We start from the raw sequence: 22,906 nt of genomic DNA on the forward strand, positions 1-22,906 counted from the left end.
GCAGCTGCAGAGTGAGAATCTTCACAGCAACGACTCACAAGACAAGCGAAGATGTCTAACCAAGCAGTCAACACGAGCCCTCTCAGCACACACGAGCCAGGCGTCGTTGGGATCTATGGCGTCTCAGGTTCCGGCAAGTCTACCATCAAAACTAACCTCAGTCAAGCCCTGGCACAAGAATTCATCTTCTACGAGGGTACAGAAGTGCTACTCAAGGCGGTCAAGCGCGATCTACAAGCTTTCAAGAACTCAGACGAGCAGACCAGACTACAGGGACGCACACAAGCCATTCGAAACATTGTGCAGTCCAGTACAGAGTCTGGCAAGGTAGCCGTTGTCACTGGACACTTTGCCTTGCCGTCGAAGCAGGAATCCATCTTCCACGAAATATGGACACCCGCAGACGAAGCCTCCTACAATCTCATTGTCTACCTGGAAGTCTCGCCCGACCACCTTGCCAAAAGGATCAACCAAGACGAGAACAGGGGTGATCGCAAAGTCCGCGATCCAGAGCAGCTCCGTGACTGGCAGGAGCAAGAGATTCACGGTCTACGTGCCAAGTGCTACAGTAACAACATCTTGTTCGTATCTGTCAACAATGATGATCCGAGCGCCGCCAAGATCACCATCGAGAAGATCCTGAAAGCTTTCAGCAGGCACAGTGAGAAGAAACAATCTGCTCAGCTATTGTCAAAGCTTGAGAGCATCTTCGGTCCCGCTCCGCAGAAGAAGGAAGACCCGAAGCCACACGATGCCGTACTGGTCTTTGACGGCGACAAGACTCTGGCTTCACAAGACACTGGTGAACTGATGTTGCCCAAGACGAACACTTCCGACCAGGCCACTCCACTCAAACAGCTCTTCTCTAGTGACCTTGGCTACTCCTTCGCGGCCTGGAGCCAAGCTGCTCTACTCTACGACGCTCTCGGTGATGATGCCGCCTTCGACAAGCAGTGCGAGGATGTCGCTGTTCAGGTCAACATACACCCAGTGTTCGTCGAGATGTTGAAGTCGACCCGAGACACCAAGCATGTTCGAGCCATCGTAGTCACCTGCGGATTGCAGCGCGTGTGGAACAAAGTGTTGGAAAAGGCCGGTCTCTCTGATGTACTTCGTGTCGTTGGGAGTGGCAGATTCTCCGAGGGCTTTGTGGTCACACCTGAGGCTAAGAAGCAAGTTGTCGAGCGCCTACAGAAGGGCTATCGGCAGTACGTCTGGGTCTTTGGTGACAGTGAGAGTGATCTACCAATGCTCCAGGCCGCTGATGATGCGATCCTGGTCGTTGATGGTCAGAAGAGGAGTCAAAGCACCCAGGACAAGATCAGGGCTGCTTTGAGTGATGGCCTCCGTCCGCGCCAGCTGCTCATGTCTGGACCTGGCTCATCTTGGCTCAAAGATACCAGGGCACCGGTCATCTACATGAACAACCTGGAGTTCCGCAAGGCTCTATCTGGTGACTTCCACCTCATGCACACCTCCGACACATCTGCCTGCAAACTCCTCGCCACACCCATGCGCGACGCCTCCATCAGCAGCGCTACTCTCCGCAAAGCCCACCAGAACGCCGGCGAGTATATCGCCCGAGAGCTCATCGCCAAGAAGATTGGCTTACAGCAGTACGACACCGACCATGTACAGGAAGGCAAGACCACCGATGGCTGGCGCCTCTTCCACGAGAACAAAATCACCATCATCGCCCTGATGCGTGGCGGCGAACCTATGGCCCTCGGCGTCAGTGAAGTCTTCCCACAAGCTATGTTCCTCCACGCCAAGAAAGCGACAAACGTGCTGCCAGAGCATCTTCACGGACAGTCGACTGTCATCTTAGTTGATTCCGTGATCAATGGAGGTGGTACTGCCGTGGAGTACGTCAAGCGTGTGCGTGGTCTTCGTCCGACGATACAGGTTGTGGTCGTCACGGGTGTTGCGCAGAAGGATGCTGTGAAGGAGAAAGGTAAGATGGAGGAGCAGCTTAAGGGTTGTGGAGAGGTGACTGTGGTTGCTTTGAGGGTTTCGGAGAATAGTTACCAGGGTAAAGGTGGGACTGATACTGGTGCGAGGTTGTTCAATACAACGGAGCTGGAGAAGGGAAGAGAAGATGGTCAGCAGGATGGCCAGCAGGATGGTCAAGAGGATGGTCAAGAGGATGGTCAAGAGGATGGTCAAGAGGATGGTCAAAAAGATGGTCAAGAGGATGGTCAAGAGGATGGTCAAAAGGATGGTCAAGAGCATGGTCAAGAGCATGGTCAACAGGAAGTGGTAGCACAGCCAGGATCCGCAGCTTAGCCAATCACGATATGAAGATTGTTCGATGTAGGGTCAGCGATCTAGGTCAATCACCCAAGAACAACCTCTTTCCACCCATAGTTGATACCATTCGGAAACGCCGACTTGAACACTTTCCCAATCCCAGCACGATAAGCCACAACGACATCCTCATCGGGATCTCCTGGCGATCCATCAGCTTTCTTCGGCTCCAGCATCATCACATTATACAACTGCCACGGCTCCTTCCGTTCAGTGTACGAGCTCCAGTCATCATACTCCGTCTTGGTGAAGCTCCTAGCATCCGAAAGAGCGATGAATCTTTGTCGCCGCCGTTGCTTCTCCCCATCATCTGCCCAGCTTGCTGTTCCAACACAGTCGCCATCAGCGTCTAGTATCGCGAAGCGCTTGAGGCCTGAGCCTAGCTTTGGTCCAGTGTCGGGAGATGGCCCAGGGGTATCCTCTCCTAAGAAGAAGTCTCGTGAGTTCTGCGTTGCCATAGATGACGTCCATGACCTCGGCATTCAGTGTCCAGCTATCATTGTCATCTTGAACAATGCAGAGGGAGTCCACCCAAAGGTAGCGATACCCAAGCTTGTTCGTCAAGTAGATGGCATTCTGTATGGCCATTGGAAGCTTAGTCAGGACCGTGCGAATGCCACCCTTCTCCTCAAGTGAAAGTAGTTTTTTCTTCGTGGTCTTAAAGCGTTCAACAAGCTTAGCTGGCGCTGGCGAGTGGCCACCGCTGAACCGTGACTCCTCGCCTCAAGTATAGCTGAGAGCGATGTACCTTGTGTCCTGGTCACCTTGTAGTGGTGGAAGGCCCGTTAGGCACATATCCTCAACATCGATGACGGTGAATGTGCTGCTGCGTAAGTCCATTGTGGCTCTGCCACGAAGGTCGGCATGTACCCGACAGTCATCAAGATGATGCTGCTTGCAGACTTCAAGCCACTTGCGAGCGAGATCTAAGCTACTCTCGTCGATGGCTGTGAGCAGTCTTCCAAGGAATATGGTTGGTCGATCCCACGTGTCGTTGTCGCTTATGCTTCCATCATCGGCGAATCTACCTTCGGGAGCCACAAGTACTATGTAGGCTACGCTTGAGGGTCTGTTACTCCACTTGACAGCAAGCCGTCTTGTACGCTTCAACGTTCGGACTTGTGCGTCTGGTCCATCTGATATGCTTCCAGGGTCGGTAGACTGTGCCGTTGACTGCTGCGACGTTTCATCTGAAGATCCGTGTTTTTCGCATACGCGCTCTCTACCATCCACGGTCCAATGAAGCTCACAGCTGGCGTTACCGACGGAGGCATCATTCATATCGACCGGTCCCATCGACTTGACGAGCAACTGGCACAATGGACAGTGCCGCCCAGCTTTAGCTTGTATCTCGTCAAAGGTACCCATTGTCCTTGTGGTGTGGAAGTCTGGCCTGCCATCCGCTGGGACTTCTGGGCGTCTGTTTTCAGGTATGACGAACTTGTCGATGGTGAGCCTAAGGTTTCGGCATGGTTCGCACAAGACCTCCTCGATCCCGAAAGCGTTCCCGGCGATCAGACGAGACTGCGAGGCATCAGTTGGAAGCAAGAGGAAAGGCGAGCTCTCATCTGACCTTGACGGCCCTACTGAAGCTTGGCTTCCTTGTGATCGTCCTTACTGATGCTGGTGTTGGACTTTGGGCAACACTTGCTGGAGGTACAAGTAGGTTGTCCTCGTTGCTTGACTCAGTAGCCGAGTCTGTGGTATCTGACTCGCGTTCGGCACCAATCTCAGCCTGGTCAGTCGCAGGGCGCTGGTCGACGGATGACTTCTCTGATTGCTCCTCGTCCGCGCTTGTCAAGCTGGCTGCGTCATAAGGAGCATCACGTTCAAGCATTTGCTCGACGTTGATCGTTGGCAGGTTTGAGTTACCGTCGAGATCCTGACCCTGTATGGCATCGTTCCGTTGCACTGCTTCGAAGCGCGGTCCGGGTGGTGCACTCGTGGGTCGTATGTCATTTCGAGCTCGGAGTTCGGGCGGGCTCTTCTTCCTGATCGGTAGACGCGAACGGCGGGGAGGTGTGTCGGCCATTCTGTACAGTAGTCTCTGGCCAGCACAAGGCGTGTGAATCGCAGACTAGGGGAGTGGTAACTAATACGCAGAAGACAGCCGCGTATGGCAAGAAGAGGGGAGGCTGTGACTACCTCAGGCCTGCGGATCGCATAGTCTTAAGACTCACGAGGCCACTCACTGCAGGAGGGCGGCCTCACATAGTTTCCCAGGGCGGTGTTGGCACGGCGCCTTGCGATGCCCGCCCTCGAGCATCGCCATACTTTATCACATCAGCGTCCATAGCCACGTCGCGTGCGACAGTACTTTTGTTGGAGCTTTCTCGGCCTGCAAGAATGTATATTGCTGGTAAACGTGTCAAACGCTTAGCGTTGCATGAACCAAGTGTCAAGGTCTGCGACAAAAGCTCCAGAGCGGCAGGAAGCCACAACGAGGGAGCGCGACGCTTATCATTACCGGGTGTTGCCGATCTTTCACACCGTAGCCCACTGAGACGCAGATCGCACACAGCAGCGCGGTAGCTGATGTGGTCAAGCGTCAGGGCAATACCTATGCGTTGAGCGGGCGGCTAGTGGCCATGCTTCAAAACTCTGAAGTATCTCGAAGGCGCGGGCCTGAGATGGCACAAAGTTGGTACGTCAACAATGTTCATGCGCGCGCCTGCCAAACTCCAGTGGCGCATGGCACAAAGCCGCTCGACAGATGGGTGGGACATACCACTTCCCCTCGAGCGCTCAGCAAGTGTAGACTGTGTCAGCGCAAGCGATGTCATAGTGGTGGCGGTGCCCGTGGCACCACGAACAGTGCTCCTCCTATCACCACCACACCTGGCAGGGACGGCGACCCGTGTGTTGCTTGTTTTGAGCGCAGTCAGGCGCACGCCACGTTCTTGGCTGAAAGATGTACGCTTCTCGACATGGTCGTGCTTCATACATGTATATTTTGGAATGCAAGAAGACTGTCGTAGCACGTCCAGTTGTGCTAGTTCTTTTCCTAGACGAAGATTCACATCCGTTTAGACATACCGACTAGGGAATGATCAGGGCGGCCTGCCGGTCTGTCGTGAAACCTGCGTGCTGCTGTGGTGATAGTCGATAAGGTGCGTGATGAGGTGAGCTCGCAATGCTCGTACCGGCGAATGTGGGCCACCGGGTAAATGTGACGCCTGAGGCAACTAGTTTTACGCCTTACCCAACGTGGACAGCAACGGCTCTACGCGACACGTCCTGCAAAGGAAGCAGCGAATGTGAATGCCTGCCCAGGTGGCATACATGTACCTCCTACATGTGACAGCGTTGGAAACGTCACCATCTTCTCGCGGCTACATCACGACCAATGCGACAGTCATAGCCACCCCACCAAGATCGCCTTGAACCACCGTCATGGCCGACATCAACGCAACACCTGGCACCCTGAACTGGAGACTGAGCGCCCATCCCATAACTCTCGTCACCTTCCTCTCCTTCCGCGCAGGTATATATATCTACGACCCTTCACGTCAAGGCGCACACTGATATACAATAGCCTCGCTCCTCGTCTACCTCCTCGGCCTAATCTTCACCTCCAACTTCGTCCTCATCTTCATCATCACCATCCTCCTCCTCGCCGCCGACTTCTACTACCTCAAAAACATCGCCGGCCGCCGCCTCGTCGGTCTCCGCTGGTGGAACGAAGTCAACTCCCAGTCCGGCGACTCCCACTGGGTCTTCGAATCCGCGCCGCAGCCCAATGAGCCCGGCGGCAAGATTGTGAATGCTACGGATAAGAGGTTCTTTTGGTTAGCACTGTATGCGCAGCCAGGACTATGGGTCGCGCTGGCGGTTGTGGCGATTGTAAAATTTGAATTCATCTGGTTGACGCTGGTCGTGATTGCGCTGGTGTTGACAATCACGAATACGTTGGCGTTTTCGAGGTGTGATAAGTTCAGTCAGGCGAGTGGGCTGGTGGAGAGGGGGCTGTATTCGGGGTCTTTGGTGAGTTGGACAACGCTGTCCAGGATGGTAGAGGCATTGCTAATGCTATCTACAGGCACGAAATGTTGGAGGCGCTTTAGTCTCACGACTCTTCAACCGTGGCTCATAGCCAGGCCACACTTTATTCTGATGCCCATGGCAACTATCACACGAACTACCAATGACAGTCCTCCTAATTCCCGCACTCATCATTGGCCATCGATGTATGGTCTGCACATGCGTATGAAGCAAGTCATACGTCTCGAACCGACGGCCCTGATTCCGCTGCTCCCACCCCGACCCGACATACTGAGTTCACCCACTCAGCTCTCGTGACCAGGTCCTGGCACCGCTTCCATAACCATTACCTTTGACATGACTTGCGGCGCCAGGCAGTTTCGGCAATCTCGTGGCTGGTGACACATGGCTGGTGACACAGTGGGCAGCTGATCAAAATATTTCTTTACCAATCCCCGACGATGCGTCACTTCCGGACAAGCATCTGTTGCCAGCGCAGCTATGGAGGTAGTGTTGAAACCAGGAGAATCTGCTTGGCGGCGAAACATCAGCTCGTCTCCGAACTCACAAGTTAGTCGTTTGAGGTTCTGTTGGCAGCCTTGAAGGAGACGCTCGTTCTCAAAGTTTCTGCTGTGCACTTGATGTCATGTTAGCATGGTCGACTGACCGCCAAGTGCACAAGTCTCCTTCGCAGAATGTTGCTGGAATATTTTACCCAAGAACGACAGTCTTGCTGTTCACCTCGCCAGAGGGTTTACCAAGGAAGACAAGATTTGTAGTACCTGATGTCCAATGCCTTGGAGGCATGCACCCAGACGAAACGCAATGAGGCAATCGAGAGGCATCCGAACGCCTGATTAGCCGCTGTCCCAATGGTACGGTCCTTAATCCGGCTTGAGTCTGCGAAGCCCGGATCGAAAATGCCAACATACCAAGCCTTCCCGTTGAAGGCTTCGTACGAACAACGACATGGCTGCATCATACAACACAATCTCGGCGTTGTTTTGAGCCACCGACAGTGTAACCATCTCACAAAATCACTACTGATACGCGTGTAGCACTCAGATGAGATGCGATCCGAAACCGAAACCGGAACCTACTTCTCCAATCACACGGAGTCCACACGCCGCTGCCCCTATGAGGCTGATGTATGAATCCATCATCATGACCGGACAGAAGCTACACGAACACTACCTTAGCGCGGTCCTAGGGTGTGTTTCTGCTGCTGAGTAGCTGATGTCGCAATCTAAGCAGTAGGTGGTGTTTCAATTGCTAAATAGCGGTTGACAGGCTAAGCCAATAACCGCTTCGTTAGGTGGTCGTCTGAACTATAGAACAGCTGCTTATCCGTATTTAGTGGCTATTACACTGTTCGATATGGTCCATCCGCTGTGTTGCTACTCGAATAGCTAGCTACCAAGATAGCTAGCTGCTGGATCTACTTAAGTTACTAATACTAATTGAGTTAGTGCTTAGCTATAGGTATCTACTTGCCTTGCTGCCTAGAGGCCTCCGTGGAGGACCTATACTTAACGCCCTTTATATTTAACTATACTATTGCTATTACTATTAATATTAACTACTAGTATATACGCTATGTCCTTAAGAGGTAATATACTAACGCTACTTTAGATTCACTTTAATGCCCCTTCCGCCCTACGCCTAGCGTAACCGGCTTCCTTCCTTCTATATAAATTAATGCCGTATAGTACCGCGTTACTAATAGGGTAAGTAAAAGGTACGCGCCCGGAGCGATAATATAATCGAGTCTATTACGTAAGAGTAAGCGCTAAGAATGTACTATTAGCGGTTATAAACCTCTAAAGATAAGTATAGCGGAGTAGAGCTCTCTACTAACCCTTCTAGACTATAAAGTAGCGTACGATCTATACTACCGCTACCCGACGTATAGTACTTATTAAGCGTAGCGACCGAGCGCTAGCTATACCGGAGTACGAGCTTACGAGTACGTAGGTAAGGCGTTAGCGAGGGAGTAAAGCTCTATTACTAGCCCTTAACTAGCCTTAGCGCCCGCTCTAATTAGTTAACTTTTAAGTTTTAGGGTTACGTAACCTACCGTACTATACCTATTAGCTATTACGGGTAGCCCGCGACCCCTTACTATAGCTACGTCGGCCCGGGTAAACCGCGGACCTTCTATATCGGGTTAGCGCGGCTTAGCTTTACTTAATAACTTCGCCCCGCCTTACGCTCCTCTTTCGTAGCTTCGTAGAATAATAACTCTCTTATTTAGACCCTATAGTACGCGCGCCCTTATAGTTTGTTCTACTACCCTACCTAGATTACGGATCTAGGTAAGGGACGCGTAATAATAGGAATAGATAGAACTATAGAACTCGAAGAACGCGTAGAGTCGTATTAGAATATAGAATATAGTAAGGCGTATAGGGCGTAAATAGCTAGAGAACGTAACGTAGCGATATTATTAGTAGGTAGTCGCGCGCTCGTAGATAGTTAGGAGATAGGCACCGTCACGCCTCCCCCGAACCTAGATAATATGACTTTATAGATAAACGGCGGTATACTACCGCTACTAAAGCCTAAGGGTAAAGGTAAGTAGCGTATATCTCTTTTCCCCGACCTCTCCTCTTTTCCTCGGAGTTAGATATAGGTGTCAGGGCGAGAGCCTAGCCTATAAGATGTAAGGGTAAAAGCGAGAATGTAGGTACGAAGTGTAGATATAAAAGGGTATAGTATGATTACTATATAAAACGAAAGACGAAGAAAGTAAGAGAGGCCTAGGGAAGGCTAGATATTTATACGCGACCCTCGCGAGTGCGTGTCCCCGCATTAACAGGGCTAACCCGTACGAAGCCGCGCTTAGTAGCTTTGCTTAAAACCTTATTCTAACCTGCCCTACGTTCCGAGTCTTCTACGTGCTTCTTCTAGGGTCCAGCGTAGTCGCGGGTACTCGCGGGAGTGCCGTAAGTCACATAGTTACGAGCCGAAGTGAATCTGTCAAGGTTTAGTAGAGGGGTGAATTTGGAGGGCTAGGTCCCGTAGTGAATGTTACGGGGCATATGATTCTTAGCGCTTATATACTAAGCTAGACTGTCACTTCTTAACGACTTCTAAGCACTCTAAGGCTCTTCTGTCCCTACCTTCTGTACACTCTATAGGGAGACTATGACAATAGGACGATAACCGGCGGGTTATAGTAGACACCGGTATCGCGCTATAATAGGAAATTAATAAAGCTTACTAGAAAGCCTTCGAGCGAGAAGAAGGTAGTAAGACTAACTTTATAGAACTGTTCGAGTTCAAGCTTAAAGAGAACCTAGGCGGCGACCTAGACGAGGTGTACCTATTACTCGACGAGGCAGAGTATATTCTCGTATCCGAATACTAGAATGTTATACTAGATAAACTTACGACCCTCGTATCCTAGTACCTAAAGACTACCTACGACTTCGTACTAGAGGTAGTGAATATAGCAATTACTAAAGGTAGATAACTCGATATAATAGAGCGAGCTAACAACCTCTAGAACACCTAGTATACTACGCTATATACCGAGTATAACCGTATCTATAAGATACTACGAAACGAGGAGGCTATAATATAGAAGATGGCCGTAGACCTAAAGAGTAAGAAGGATTATAACCTAGTCAAGTTATAAGAGGTAGAGAAGAAGTATAGGGAGGCTAATAACCTATATAAGCAATTTAGCGAGATTTAAGAAAAGGAGAAGAAGAAGGTATAGGATACTAAAGCTAAGAACTAGGCTCTATAGAAGGAGGTTAATAATCTAAAGACTCGACTCTAAGCTACTAAAGACACTATATAGAATAGAGGTAGGGGCCGCTCTAGTCGCCGACCCTCCTATTTACCTCCGCGCGAGACTTTACTTAAGTAGCTAATACGTAAGTATCGTAAAGCTACTAGTAGAGGCGGCGGCGGCGGAGGCGGTAGTAACGATAATAATGACGGTAATAGTAATAACGACCAAGGACGTAATAGAAACCGTCTACGACCTAATAATAATAACGGTCGCGACTCTCAAGCGCGTAATACCCGTATATAGACTCCCCTAGCCGAACTTTTAGAACGCCTATTTACTATTGACCGTACTCTAATACGCGGTATCGAGGTTAGTAAGGGCGTGCCTAACCCGAAGTACTTTAAGAACGATAACGACCCTAACTTCGATAGTTAGTATAGTAGCGTACTTCTTAAGCTGACTATAACTACTTTCCGCTCCGAGGTAGACGGCCTACGTTTTATATATAGATAGACATAGGGTAACCCTTAGAGAAGTATTAAGCTAAGGATCCCCTTACCTAGACAACAATTATTTAACGAGTTTAAGACTAGTAAAGAACTACTAGATTAGATAACGCGCTAGTACGGTACCCGTAACGAAGGAACTAAGGCTATAGTTAATATCGCTACCTATAAGTAGGAGTAGGGCGAGACCTTTATTACCTTCTATACTCGCTACTTGAAGCTACGTACTTAGATAGAGTAGACCGACGAGACTAAGCTAATACTGTTTCGTAACCGCCTAAACCGTAAGTACTTTATTAAGACTTTCGGTAATAGGGAAGTAGATAGACGCTTATACAATATATAGGATATTATTAAGGAATATACGGTATTAGATAAGAGCTTCTACGAGACCGACCGACTATATCTATAGAAGGAGCGCCTACGTAGCAACCCTAATTCGAATAATAACGGCGTATAGGGTGGTAGTAATACCGTAGGTGCCGTAGCTACTAGTACGACCGCTATAATCGTCTAGCGACTACTATAATACGTAGGTACGAAGAAGAAGGAGGACTTACCGGTTCACTTATAGAACCTACCTTTATTAAACCGTAAGTAGCGGGAGGACCTTAAGAAGTAGGGTAAGTACTACCGCTACCGTATAGGCTCGTACGTATTAACGAACCCCAAATGCCCGATATATACTTATAACGGCGACTACCGCCCTCTACGCCTACGAAATAACGCGAACGCTAACCCGAACCTTAGGTCCCTTACTACCGACCTATAGCAATAGGGAAATAGTACGACCGCTGCCTAAGCGTAGTAGATAGCAGTTAGTAACCGAACTTTCTAAGATAAAAAGAGTATAAGATTAAGAGATATAGAATATAAGAGACGGACTATAGTAAGGAGCTTAAGATATCGGTATATATACTAGATAAATAACAACTAGCTATACACCCTTATATAGTATTACCCGTAATAATATAATATAAAAAGGCTCGCGGCCTTATAAATTCTACCTCTACCTCTCTCTTTCTTAATTAGAAATTTATACGTAAACACATAACCCCCTTAATCCCTTTAACGAACAACAGACGATTAATACTAGGAGATAGATCGGCTACAGCGCGTTAGATCATATATATAGCCCTTATAGAGGTGGTTATTAGCGGTTATTACGAGTAAATACTATACTACGTTACCGACCTCGAATACGACATCGTCTTTAGACTACCGTAGCTCTCCGCGTATAACCCGAATATATTCTAGGAAACTAGCGAGGTGGCGTTTAGATCTAACTACTACTTCGGTCACTATCTATATAACAAGACATCGATAATAGTATAATCTCTAAACTATATCGGTAGAACCTAGTAAGCAAAATATAGACTAAAGCCCTTTACTAGCAAATTAGTAGGATTTATAGCCGGAGGGGCGGAGCTGAATATGTCCGCTCTAGAGGTAGATAAAGAGGTGGATTGCTAGGAAGTCTCGTAGCGCGTATAGGAGATATACGTGTACCGGTCTAGGGCCGAGTACTTCTATATTATACCTATAGGGCGCGAGGATAATAATAATAACGATAATAGCCTTAAACTAAGCGCGATAGTAGCTAATAACCTAGATTAGTTCTTAAACAAGTAGTTTAACTACGATCCTAAAGAGAAGCTCCCGCTTATATACTACGACATTATAGATACTTTCTTAGTAAAGGACTACGAGGGACTCCTACCTTACCGACTAGGCATCGACTACGAGATTTATATTGAACCCGGTAGACCTTAAGAACCGCTATATCGAAAGGTATACGGACTAGCCGAGAAGGAGAATAAAGCCGTTATAAGATAGTTACTCGAGTAGACTTTAGAAGGCAAGGTACGTAAGGCTAGTTAGAAAATAAGCTAGTCACCGGCACCGGTATTAGTAGTAAGAAAGCCTAGAGGAGGGCTACGAGTATATATTGACTACCGTAGGCTAAACGCTATTACTATTAAGAATCGCTATCCTATTCTATTGATATAGGAAACGCTTAACCGTATACACGGAAAGAAGTACTTTACAAAACTAGATATTATAGTAGCCTTTAACAAGTTACGTATCGCGGAAGGGTACGAGTAGCTAATAGCTTTCGTAATACGCTACGGTATATATAAATACCTCGTATTACCGTTCGGCCTCTATAACGGTCCCGTAACCTTTGAGTTATATATTAATAAGGTTCTATAGGAACATCTAGATAACTTTATATTAGTATATCTAGATAACGTCCTTATCTTTAGCGACACTCTAGAGGAACACGTCGAATACGTACGAAAGGTATTAATTAAGCTACGAGATACCGGGCTTACTATTAATATTAATAAGTCCGAGTTCTACTAGGAACGTATAAAATATCTAGGCCTTATTATTATACCCTAGGGTATCGAGATAGACCCGGAGAAATTGGAATGTATATAGACCTAGGAAGCACTAACTAATCTTAAGGATGTCTAAGCCTTCCTAGGATTCGCGAACTTCTACTATAGGTTTATCGAGGCCTTCTCTCGTATTACACCCCTATTAACCAACCTAACGAAGTTAGATAGGCCTAGCAATTATAAGAACCGTAGAATAAACTATACTAATGATTACTAGAGGGCATTCGAGGCGTTAAAAGTAGCGTTTAGTAAGGCGGGTATACTAGTATACTATATACCGGGTAGGTAGACCGTCGTCGAGACTAACTACTTAGACTTTATTAATATAGGTGTGCTCTTACAATACGACGAGTAGGGAGTATTACATCCTATAGCTTTCTATTCGAAGAAGCTAAGCCTCTAGGAGTGTAATTACGAGATCTACGATAAGGAACTCCTCGCGATTATTAAAGTATTCGAAGAGTAGCGCCCGGAGCTTACTTATAAAGTAGACGGGAACGGCGATCTAGTCAAAGTGTTTATAGACTATAAGAACCTCGAGTATTTTATGACTACGTAGTAGCTAAATCGCCGATAAGCGCGATAGGTAGAATTTCTATTATAATTTAACTTCTCGATTATATACCGCCTAGATATATAAGGAACGAAGCTAGATAGCCTAACGAGACGTAGCTAGGACCTTCCGTAGGGGGTGGACGATCCGAGAAATTAGTACTAGTATTAGACATTACTTCCGCTAGAGCGATTTCTTAAGATCGACTCTATACGAGCTACTATCGAAGATACGCCTAAAGAAGAAGAGACGACTCCCCTAAATCCTAAAGCAATCGAGTTTATTCTAGAACTAGAACAGGTACTATAAACATAGCTAGTACTCGCTTAGGAAGTATAGACTATAAATAAAGCCGAAGTCGAAGCTAAACTCGAGTACCGTATAACAACTACTTACGCCCTAGACTAAGAACTTAAGGCGGTAATCAAGATACTACGGAAAGATAGTACTATCCCTCTACTCTTATAGGAGGCGAAGATATACCCGACGTACTATAAGGTAGATAGTAATATATTATATAGGTCGACGACGAGAATCACCTATACGTAGTGTCGGCTACGAACCTCTCGTCTAGCTACGAGAGAGCTAAGTATTCTCACGCTAGAGCGTCGTAGGCGCGACGGGCGCGTAGCGTAGGCGAAGCCGCGGCGAACAGAGGACTACTAGTAAAACGGGTATAAAAACTATCCGACGAGCGTGTACTCGTGTCGGGAGCGAGTCCCTCTTCTTTCTACGTATAAGAAGGGCGCGGAACCGTGGCCTATACGCTCGACAGGACACCTCTAGTATAAGTGTAGAATTTTCACCTCCGGAGACCGTAAACCGAGCGGGCTAAGCGACGAACATTAGACGAGCGGACTATAGAACAACAACTGAGCGGACTATATAACGGCGTCGAGCGGACTACGAAACAATCTAGTATTTACTAGCGGGCAATACGGTAGGTAGGTAGACACGCGACGAAGCCTATAAGGGCCTATTAAACACCCGGTATAGGAACGAGGGTTTTGCCTAAGGTACTGCCTGTCCCGCTATATAACGTACCTAGTCTGATATAGTAGATTACGACGAGGAAAAGACGATAGCCTAAGCAAGGAAAAGACGGCTATTAGGACGGGGAAAAGACGTATAATACAAGTGGATTAGTTCTATAATCGGGGAGGATCGAGGGCAGGGTAATAAGGAACTTTATATTAGTTAGTAGGTAGAAACGTAAGGAGTACGCTACCCGGCGTAGTGTGTGCCCCGAGCAAACCTACGAGGCATAGACGGCCGCTTTCTAGAGATAGGCTACGGTAACGCGAAGGGCGTCAAAACCTAGGGCGTAGTGTACACTAGTAGCGACGGCTAATACTGTCTATATAGCCCGAGAGGACGGATACGTATATCGGTCAATAGAGAGTACTAAAGGGCTTAGGCCTATAGAGGTGGATATTAGCTTAAGGAGCAAACAGGGAGGGAGGGCGTAGAGGGAAGCTTTTGCTCCGGGCTAACCTCTCGAAACGAGGCTATACGGTAGTACTAGATAAGTAGGAAAGCGCGGTTAAGACTTATTACCTTATCTCGTAGCTAGCTTACTAAATACGATTCCTTCCTTACCGACGAGCGTATACTCGTGTCGGGAGCGAGTCCCTCTTCTTTCTACGTATAAGAAGGGCGCGGAACCGTAGCCTATACGCTCGATAGGACACCTCTAGTATAAGTACAGAATTTTCACCTCCGGAGACCGTAAACCGAGCGGGCTAAGCGACGAACATTAGACGAGCGGACTATAGAATAACAACTAAGCGGACTATATAACGGCGTCGAGCGGACTACGAAACAATCTAGTGTTTGCTAGCGGGCAATACGGTGGGTAGGTAGACACGCGACGAAGCCTATAAGGGCCTATTAAACACCCGGTATAGGAACGAGGGTTTTGCCTAAGGCACTGCCTGTCCCGCTACATAACGCACCTAGTCTAATATAGTAGATTGCGACGAGGAAAAGACGATAGCCTAAGCAAGGAAAAGACGGCTATTAGGACGGGGAAAAGACGTATAATATAAGTGGATTAGTTCTATAATCGGGGAGGATCGAGGGTAGGGTAATAAGGAACTTCATATTGGTTAGTAGGTAGAAACGTAAGGAGTACGCTACCCGGCGTAGTGTGTGCCCCGAGCAAACCTACGAGGTATAGACGGCCGCTTTCTAGAGATAGGCTACGGTAACGCGAAGGGCGTCAAAACCTAGGGCGTAGTGTATACTAGTAGCGACGGCTAACACTGTCTATATAGCCCGAGAGGACGGATACGCATGTCGGTCAATAGAGAGCACTAAAGGGCTCAGGCCTATAGAGGTAGATATTGGCTTAAGGAGTAAATAGGGAGGGAGGGCGTAGAGGGAAGCTTTTGCTCCGGGCTAACCTCTCGAAACGAGGCTATACGGTGGTACTAGATAAGTAGGAAAGCGCGGTTAAGACTTGTCACCTTATCTCGTAGCTAGCTTACTAAATACGATTCCTTCCTTACCCGAAGGACCTAGGCACCTAGAAGAGAGGGGGACTCTAAGGCACGATCGACCTCTCCTAGATCTTAGATAGCTACTACTATACGGTAACCTACTATAGGATCGAACATAAACTCGAGGCGCCGTTAGACTATATGCTAGTCAGGACCTCTATTACGACATAGATATAACGTATACTAGCGGGAACCCCTAAGCTAAACTAGGGAAAGGCCTACTAGGCTAACATCTAGGCGTACCTCGATAACTCTAAGAGGCTAGTCTAGATCGCGTAGCAGCAATACAATAGTAAAGACGAGATAGACGAAGTAGTCTAGGGGTTGATAGACGAAATAAGAAAAGCGACCTTACTTCACGTTCCGCTTACCTAACTAATAACATAGTCTAAACTATACTAGACGCCGGAGTACACTACGGTAGTAAGAGAAGTAAGGAGAGCCCGCCGGGTGTAGACGAGCAGCTATAGCGAGGAGGCCTAGAACGTATATAGGGAGGTATACTAATAGAAGAAAGCTATAATACGAAGGGAGAAAGTAGTCGGCTAGAGGGCTATAGTAGAAGAAATCGCCGGCAAGCTAGAGAGGATGTAGAAGCTAGCGAAATAGGCCCGATAGGACCCTATATAGGGCCCCTCCTTCTCTATCCTAGCGCTACAATCGCCTAGTAGCCCGGTTAGCGACCCCGAGGCTAAGGCGCGTCTACTAGCTAGCAAGTTCTTCCCGCCCCTAGTCGAGGCTGATCTAAGCGATATAAATAGCTCTACTCCCCTAGCCCCTAGCATCGCGGTCTAATAGGAGGTGTCCGAGGGAGAAGTTGCCGCTATACTAAGGAAGTTACCGGCAAAGAAAGCCCCGGGGCCGGATAGGATCCTAAACGAGCTACTAAAGAAGTGTAGAGATCAACTAGCCCTAGTAGTTATAGCGATCTTTAACGCCTGCCTATAGACCGGGTACCACCCGATAGCTTTTAAACAATCGACGACAGTGGTCCTACGTAAGCCGTAGAAGGAAGACTATACGTAGGTAAAGTCGTACCGCCCAATTGCGCTCCTTAATACTCTTAGGAAGGCGCTTAAGAAGCTGGTTATAACGAGACTCTCCGAGGCGGTAGAGGAACACTCCCTACTCCCGGACACCTAGATAGGTATACGCCTATAGCGATCGACGCTATCCGCGATAGAACTTATTACCTCTTAGGTAAAGGCTATCTAGTATAAGAATAGGGACAAGGTAGCTTCCTTACTTAGCCTAGACATATCGGGAGCCTTCGACTACGTGTTATACCCGCGGCTACTCTATATCCTAAGGTCGAAAGGACTCCCTAAGTGGCTTATCAACTTCGTACGGTCCTACCTCTAAAACCGTAGTACGTCGATCCTAGTCGGCTAGTATAGAAGCCTATTTTAAGCAGTCTATACTAGAATCCCGTAAGGCTTAACGCTAGTACCTATTCTATTCCTCTTCTTTATAGCGACGCTACTCCTAGCCCTAGAATCCTAGAACACCGCTACGAGCGGCTTCGTAGACGACATAAACATCCTAGCGTAGTCTTCCTCGACTAAGGAGAACTATAGGCTACTAGAAGAGAAGCACAAGATCTACGAGGACTAGGCTAGGAGGCACGGGGCTCGGTTTGCCCTAGAAAAGTACAATCTAATACACTTTACGCGCCGGCTACGGTTCTATAATATATAAGCTTCTATCTAGATATAGGGGTATACGACTAACCCGGCAAATTAGCTTAGGATCCTCGGACTATAGGTAGACCCGGCGCTACGGTAGAGGAAGTACGTATAGGCAATATTACGGAAAGCTAAACAGAATATAGCATTATACTAGAGGCTCACTACGTCTATATAGGGGGCGGACTTCCGGTATTTACGACTTCTATATACGGCTATTATACGGCTAGTCCTTACCTATAGTAGCTAAGTGTAGTCCTTAGGCGAGAGGGCCTACCTATCGAAGGGACTCGTCGCGCCGCTAGCGAAGATCCAAAACTAATGCCTAAGGAAGGTCACCGGGGTATATAAGTCGATACTAACGAGGATGCTTAAGTACGAGACCGCTATACCGCCGATCGACCTATATATCTAGGGACTACGGACCTCCTACTTAGGTAAGTCGGCATAGTACCTAGTATAGAAGGTTATCGCTAGTATAGTCGTAAGGGCCCGCGAATTAGTACTAGCGTATAGGGGCATTCGACCCGGAAACGAGCCGAACTACCGGGTAAGGGACGAATAGCTAGTAATATAATAGGAAGGTAAGAAATCGTTTATAGAGTAACTATAGAAAGAGAGGTGGAACAACTAGGTTATAGGGCATAGTGGACGCCCTTAGCTAGCGGGACAACCTAAGGAATGGTTAGCTACAAAATCCGCGGTTAAGCACCCCCCGAAGCTTATCTACTACCGCCTTACGAGGGCATAGAGTAGTATAGCAACCTAACTACGAAGCGAACATATCGGCCTCTAGGGGTACCTATTATAGAGGAAGGTTCTAGGATACACGAATACTAGCTACCCCTACGGCTATCGCTCCTAGAACGTACGGTACGCACTCCTCGTCTATCCGAGGTAGTCGCTAGGAAGGGGGGAGTAGATAGTAAAGGCGAGGAACCGGACGATTAGGGCACTTCTTAATAACGCTAAGGACCTACGGCGTATTACGAACTAGATACTAGAGAAGGGCTAGCTAGAACAGTACCGCCTAGTAGGAATAGTGTAGGAAGAGAGGACACGACGTAGCGCGACGAGACCGGCTAGGAGCGGGGGCTAACGGGGTAGTGATATAGACTACGTACGTTTAGAGGGAAAGCTAAACTAGATAAGGAGTAGTCGGGGGCGGGAAGGGTTTTTACCTATTCGGGTTTCCCTTTGTATATAATAATAGATATATACCTATATAGGCCGGATAGGGTCCTAGAATAGGGGAATAACAAATCTATCTATCTAATATATTATATATACGAAACTAGTACGATAGTTAGAGCCTATAGGTATCCGATAACTAGGTCCTACGGACTCGGCTTATTAGAATAAATTATAACGCTCTAGTAGTAGGATATCTAGGATAAGCTCGAACCTATAAACTCGTAGCACGAGAATTCTAATAGCCTAGCTTAGTAAGATTAGTACGTAGATATGCCGCGAATTACCGTATATACCGTACGACGAAATCTCTATACTCCTAGCCACCTAGATTATTATACCTACTTTTAGTACCGGACCGACCTTAGAGGTATATCGCGGTAGACTTCGTAGTCGGACTTCCTAATAGCACTCTCGATAGTATGACCTATAACAACATTATGACCGTAATAGATAGGCTAACGAAGGAAGTCGAGCTAATTCCGATCGGAGCGATAACTATATAGAATACGGTAAGACTTTTCCTTAAGTATATATTCTCCCGACGTAGATTTCCTAATACTATTACTTTAGACCGCGGCAAGTAATAGGTTGCTACCTTCTAGAAGAAACTTTATAAGATACTTCGTATAAGTCGTAAGCTAAGTTCTTTATACTACCTAGAAACTAATAGACAGTCGGAACGTACTAACTAAGTAATAGAACAGTATCTCCGTATATTTACTAACGAGGTATAAGATAACTAGGTAGAATAGCTTTGTCTAGCTTAGTTTGCGATTAATAACTACCTTTCTAAAACTACTAGTATGTCGCTATTCTACGCTACTTTAGGCTATAAACCTAAGTTTATAGAGCGCGTAGACCTAATCGCTAGAAAAGAGGGAGGACTAACTACTCTCTAGCGACTAGATACGCGATCGGCTAAAGCCTTTGTACGCCGGATTTACGATCTTTATAAGCACCTTTAAGAAAATATACGGATGTTATAACCTCTCTAAGCTAAAGTAGTAAACCGCTACCGAAGCATCCCGCTAGACTATAAAGTAGGCGACTAGGTATACCTAAGTACTAAGAACATCCGTACGACACGACTATCTAAGAAGCTCGATAGAAGATACGCTAGCCCGTACTAGATTATAGAAGTTATACTAGCTAAGCTCTTATATAAACTGAGAATAAAGGCTTTGGTGACACGATGATAGCGATCGCAGGAAACGACCAGGAGCAGGAGAGTAACGAGTGGAAGGAGGTCTGTAGGAAGGCAGAAACAATGGCAATGGCAGGAGATGGCGAGCACCTAGAAAGAGCACTTAAGGGGATGATTTTGGAGCTCCTTGGAGGGCTAAAGGCACTAAGGAGCCAAACAGGACAGATCATTAACAGGACAGTAGCAGCAGCAGCAAAGAAGAGGACACAGGAAGGCTAGAAACTAAGCCAACCAACCTGGGCAGCAGTTGCATCCCAAAACCCTCCCCCCCAGAAAACAGCTATCAAGGTCTACATTTCCGACTAGCAAGAGCAGAAAGAGATTGAGGGCCTGTCAGGCAAGGAGATCATACAGAAGATTGGGATACAAGGCATCATTGGAGCCAGGAAAGAGAAGGGAGGTGTCCTTAAGCTGTTCACAGCACAGGAGCAAGACAGGAAGAGGCTAGAGACACAGAAGGAGTGGACAGTCAAACTAGGCAAGACGGCTAAGGTCTCACACTAACAAAATATGGTTATTGCCTATAGGATGACCATAAAGTTTGACATTGAAGGAGACCTTAAGAGGCTGCAGGACCAGAACCAGGCTGTATGCCCAGGGCTACAGATCACAAAAGCAGCATGGGTCAACAGAAAGACAAAGGACATAAAGAGAGAGTCTTCTCTAGTGCTCTGGATAGGTACTGTAGAATAGGCAAACACCGTGCTTGACAAGGGCATCTTCTGGGAATGCGAAAGAATGGACACAGATATCCATAGAAGCACCTACAGACTACTGCAATGTTTCAAGTGCCAACAGTATGGTCATATCTCTACTAGATGCCCAAGCCAAAAGGACACTTGTTCCCAATGTGCTAGTAGCCACAAAGTACAGAATTGCACAGCCCTAAAGAGTGAAGCCAGATGTGCATGCTGTGGAAAGAAACACCCTTCCTGGTCCCAAGACTGCACAGCTAGGATTGAGGCAAAGAGGAGGGCAAGAGAAGCCAGGATCAACACCCCTATCAGATTCTAGACAGGGACAATCACCCAAGAACCCCTAAGGACTGTCTACAACCCTCTGAAAAGAGGCAGAACAGAAGAGACCACACAGGCCCAAGGCCACCCTGCTATGGGTAGACCAAAATCAATTGTGGTTGCAGGAAGAGACCCGTCACAAAGCAGGCTCAACCTTACCACAATCCCAAATAGCAGCCAGCAGCAGGAAGCACGAGAAGACCAGCAGGAGACCAGCATAGATGAGTCATGATTGAGACACCTAATCTTACTACTATCCAGTACAACGTCAACAAAAGCCAGCATAAGGTCCAGAGAAGCTTTCTCTAAGCACTGGACCCAAAGAAACACCTAGTTATTGCAGTCTAGGAACCTTGGATCAACAGCAAATCTAACAGACCATCTACTGCTAACGACCCAAGGTATCACACACTCCTAGCCAAACAAGGCACCCCTAGAACATGCATGTACATCAGCAAAGAGATGGCAACAGACAGCTAGGAACAAATCCAACAGGAAGGGGGAGACATCACCTCAGTCAGACTCAATACCAACCAAGGCAGCATCCACATCCATAGTGTATACAACCCACCCCCTAGCTCCAGAAGCAGCACCCAGCTGGGCACACTACAACAGCTGCCAGACATCCTGCAGAGTGACTCCCAACACATCGTGCTGGGAGACTTCAACTTGCACTATCCTACATGGGGATCAGACTTTGCACCTGCCCATCACTTCCTAGCTAACAGACTCCTCTCCACTACCCAAAGCAACAACATGCACCTAGTTGCCCCAAAGGGCCTAACTACCTGGTCACAGAGAGCAAGCTCAAGCACCATTGACCTGTGCTTTGCATCACATGACCTGCAGCAGAAAGTCACCAGATGCTGGGTTAACCAGGACTTGGAGTCCTCATCAGATCACCTCCCAATTCAGGTGGAGTTTGAAACACAGACACAGCAGGAAGGAGACCTAGAACCTCAGCTGGCCTGGAAGGCAGCCAACTGGGAACAGATCAGACAAGACCTGGAACAGAAGCTAGCTGGACTAGAGACTAGGAGACTGGAAACAGCCTTAGACATAGACCAAGCAGTGGCAGAACTGGTTAGAACAATGCAGGAAACTGCGGCAGCCCACACCAGAGAAAAGAAACAGTCACTGTACCAGAAGCCATTCTGGACAAAGGAATGCTCAGAGAAGGTCAAGGCAGCCAGGCAGGCCAGGAGAGCCCTTACCCAGAGTCACTCCCAGGAAGCATGGGACAGATACAACCAGGCAACCAGAGACAAGAAGGCCCAGATCAAGAGGGACAAGATGCTGGAGTGGAGGTCAACAGTTGGATCCATTACCCAGAATCCTGAGAAGATGTGGAAACTAGCAAAGTGGGCAAGACAACCCACACAGGACAGAAACATGCTGCCCTAGTTTCCAAACATTGAAGACCAGGAAGGAGTAATCCAACACACTCTCCTAGGAAAGGCACAGGCATTGGGGAAACATTTCTTTAGCACACAGGTAGAAGCTGACCTGCAGGATCTGGAGGGCAGTGTGTATCCAACACCACTAGAGCAATCCTGCATAGTAGGAGAGGGAGAGATCAAGAGCATCATTAAGACACTCTCAGGAAACAAGGCCCCAGGACCAGATGGGATTCCAAACTTGTTCATCAAGACATGCAAGGACCAGATCTCCCCTGCACTGTCAAACATCTTTTCACAGTGCATGGCCCAAGGACACTGCCCTAAACACTTCAAGGAGTCACTGACTGTGGTCTTGAGAAAACCACAGAAAGAGGACTACACAAAGCTAAAGGCATACAGACCTATTGCCTTG

General features: G+C 47.7%; 4 protein-coding genes across 4 annotated transcripts; 2 read left to right on the top strand and 2 right to left on the bottom strand.

Annotated features, from left to right (window-relative positions):
* Positions 1–51: 51 nt before the first annotated feature.
* Positions 52–2,286, top strand: CLAFUR5_08282 (uncharacterized protein; the record flags this gene model as incomplete). The annotated part of the gene is made up of 1 exon (XM_047907430.1): positions 52–2,286. One exon carries the CDS (start codon positions 52–54, stop codon positions 2,284–2,286), a length of 2,235 nt encoding a protein of 744 aa, XP_047759864.1.
* Positions 2,287–2,336: 50 nt separating this feature from the next.
* CLAFUR5_08283 (uncharacterized protein) lies at positions 2,337–2,765 on the bottom strand (the record flags this gene model as incomplete). The annotated part of the gene is made up of 1 exon (XM_047907431.1): positions 2,337–2,765. One exon carries the CDS (start codon positions 2,763–2,765, stop codon positions 2,337–2,339), a length of 429 nt encoding a protein of 142 aa, XP_047759865.1.
* Positions 2,766–3,871: 1,106 nt separating this feature from the next.
* On the bottom strand, positions 3,872–4,339 carry CLAFUR5_08284 (uncharacterized protein; the record flags this gene model as incomplete). The annotated part of the gene is made up of 1 exon (XM_047907432.1): positions 3,872–4,339. One exon carries the CDS (start codon positions 4,337–4,339, stop codon positions 3,872–3,874), a length of 468 nt encoding a protein of 155 aa, XP_047759986.1.
* Positions 4,340–5,700: 1,361 nt separating this feature from the next.
* Positions 5,701–6,400, top strand: CLAFUR5_08285 (Golgi apparatus membrane protein tvp23; the record flags this gene model as incomplete). Its single annotated transcript, XM_047907433.1, has 3 exons — positions 5,701–5,791; positions 5,843–6,291; positions 6,347–6,400. 3 exons carry the CDS (start codon positions 5,701–5,703, stop codon positions 6,398–6,400), a joined length of 594 nt encoding a protein of 197 aa, XP_047759987.1.
* Between the last annotated feature and the right edge of the window lie 16,506 nt (positions 6,401–22,906).

Source organism: Fulvia fulva, chromosome 3, assembly GCF_020509005.1.
Source record: "Fulvia fulva chromosome 3, complete sequence".
Taxonomy (NCBI): Eukaryota; Fungi; Ascomycota; class Dothideomycetes; order Mycosphaerellales; family Mycosphaerellaceae; genus Fulvia; species Fulvia fulva.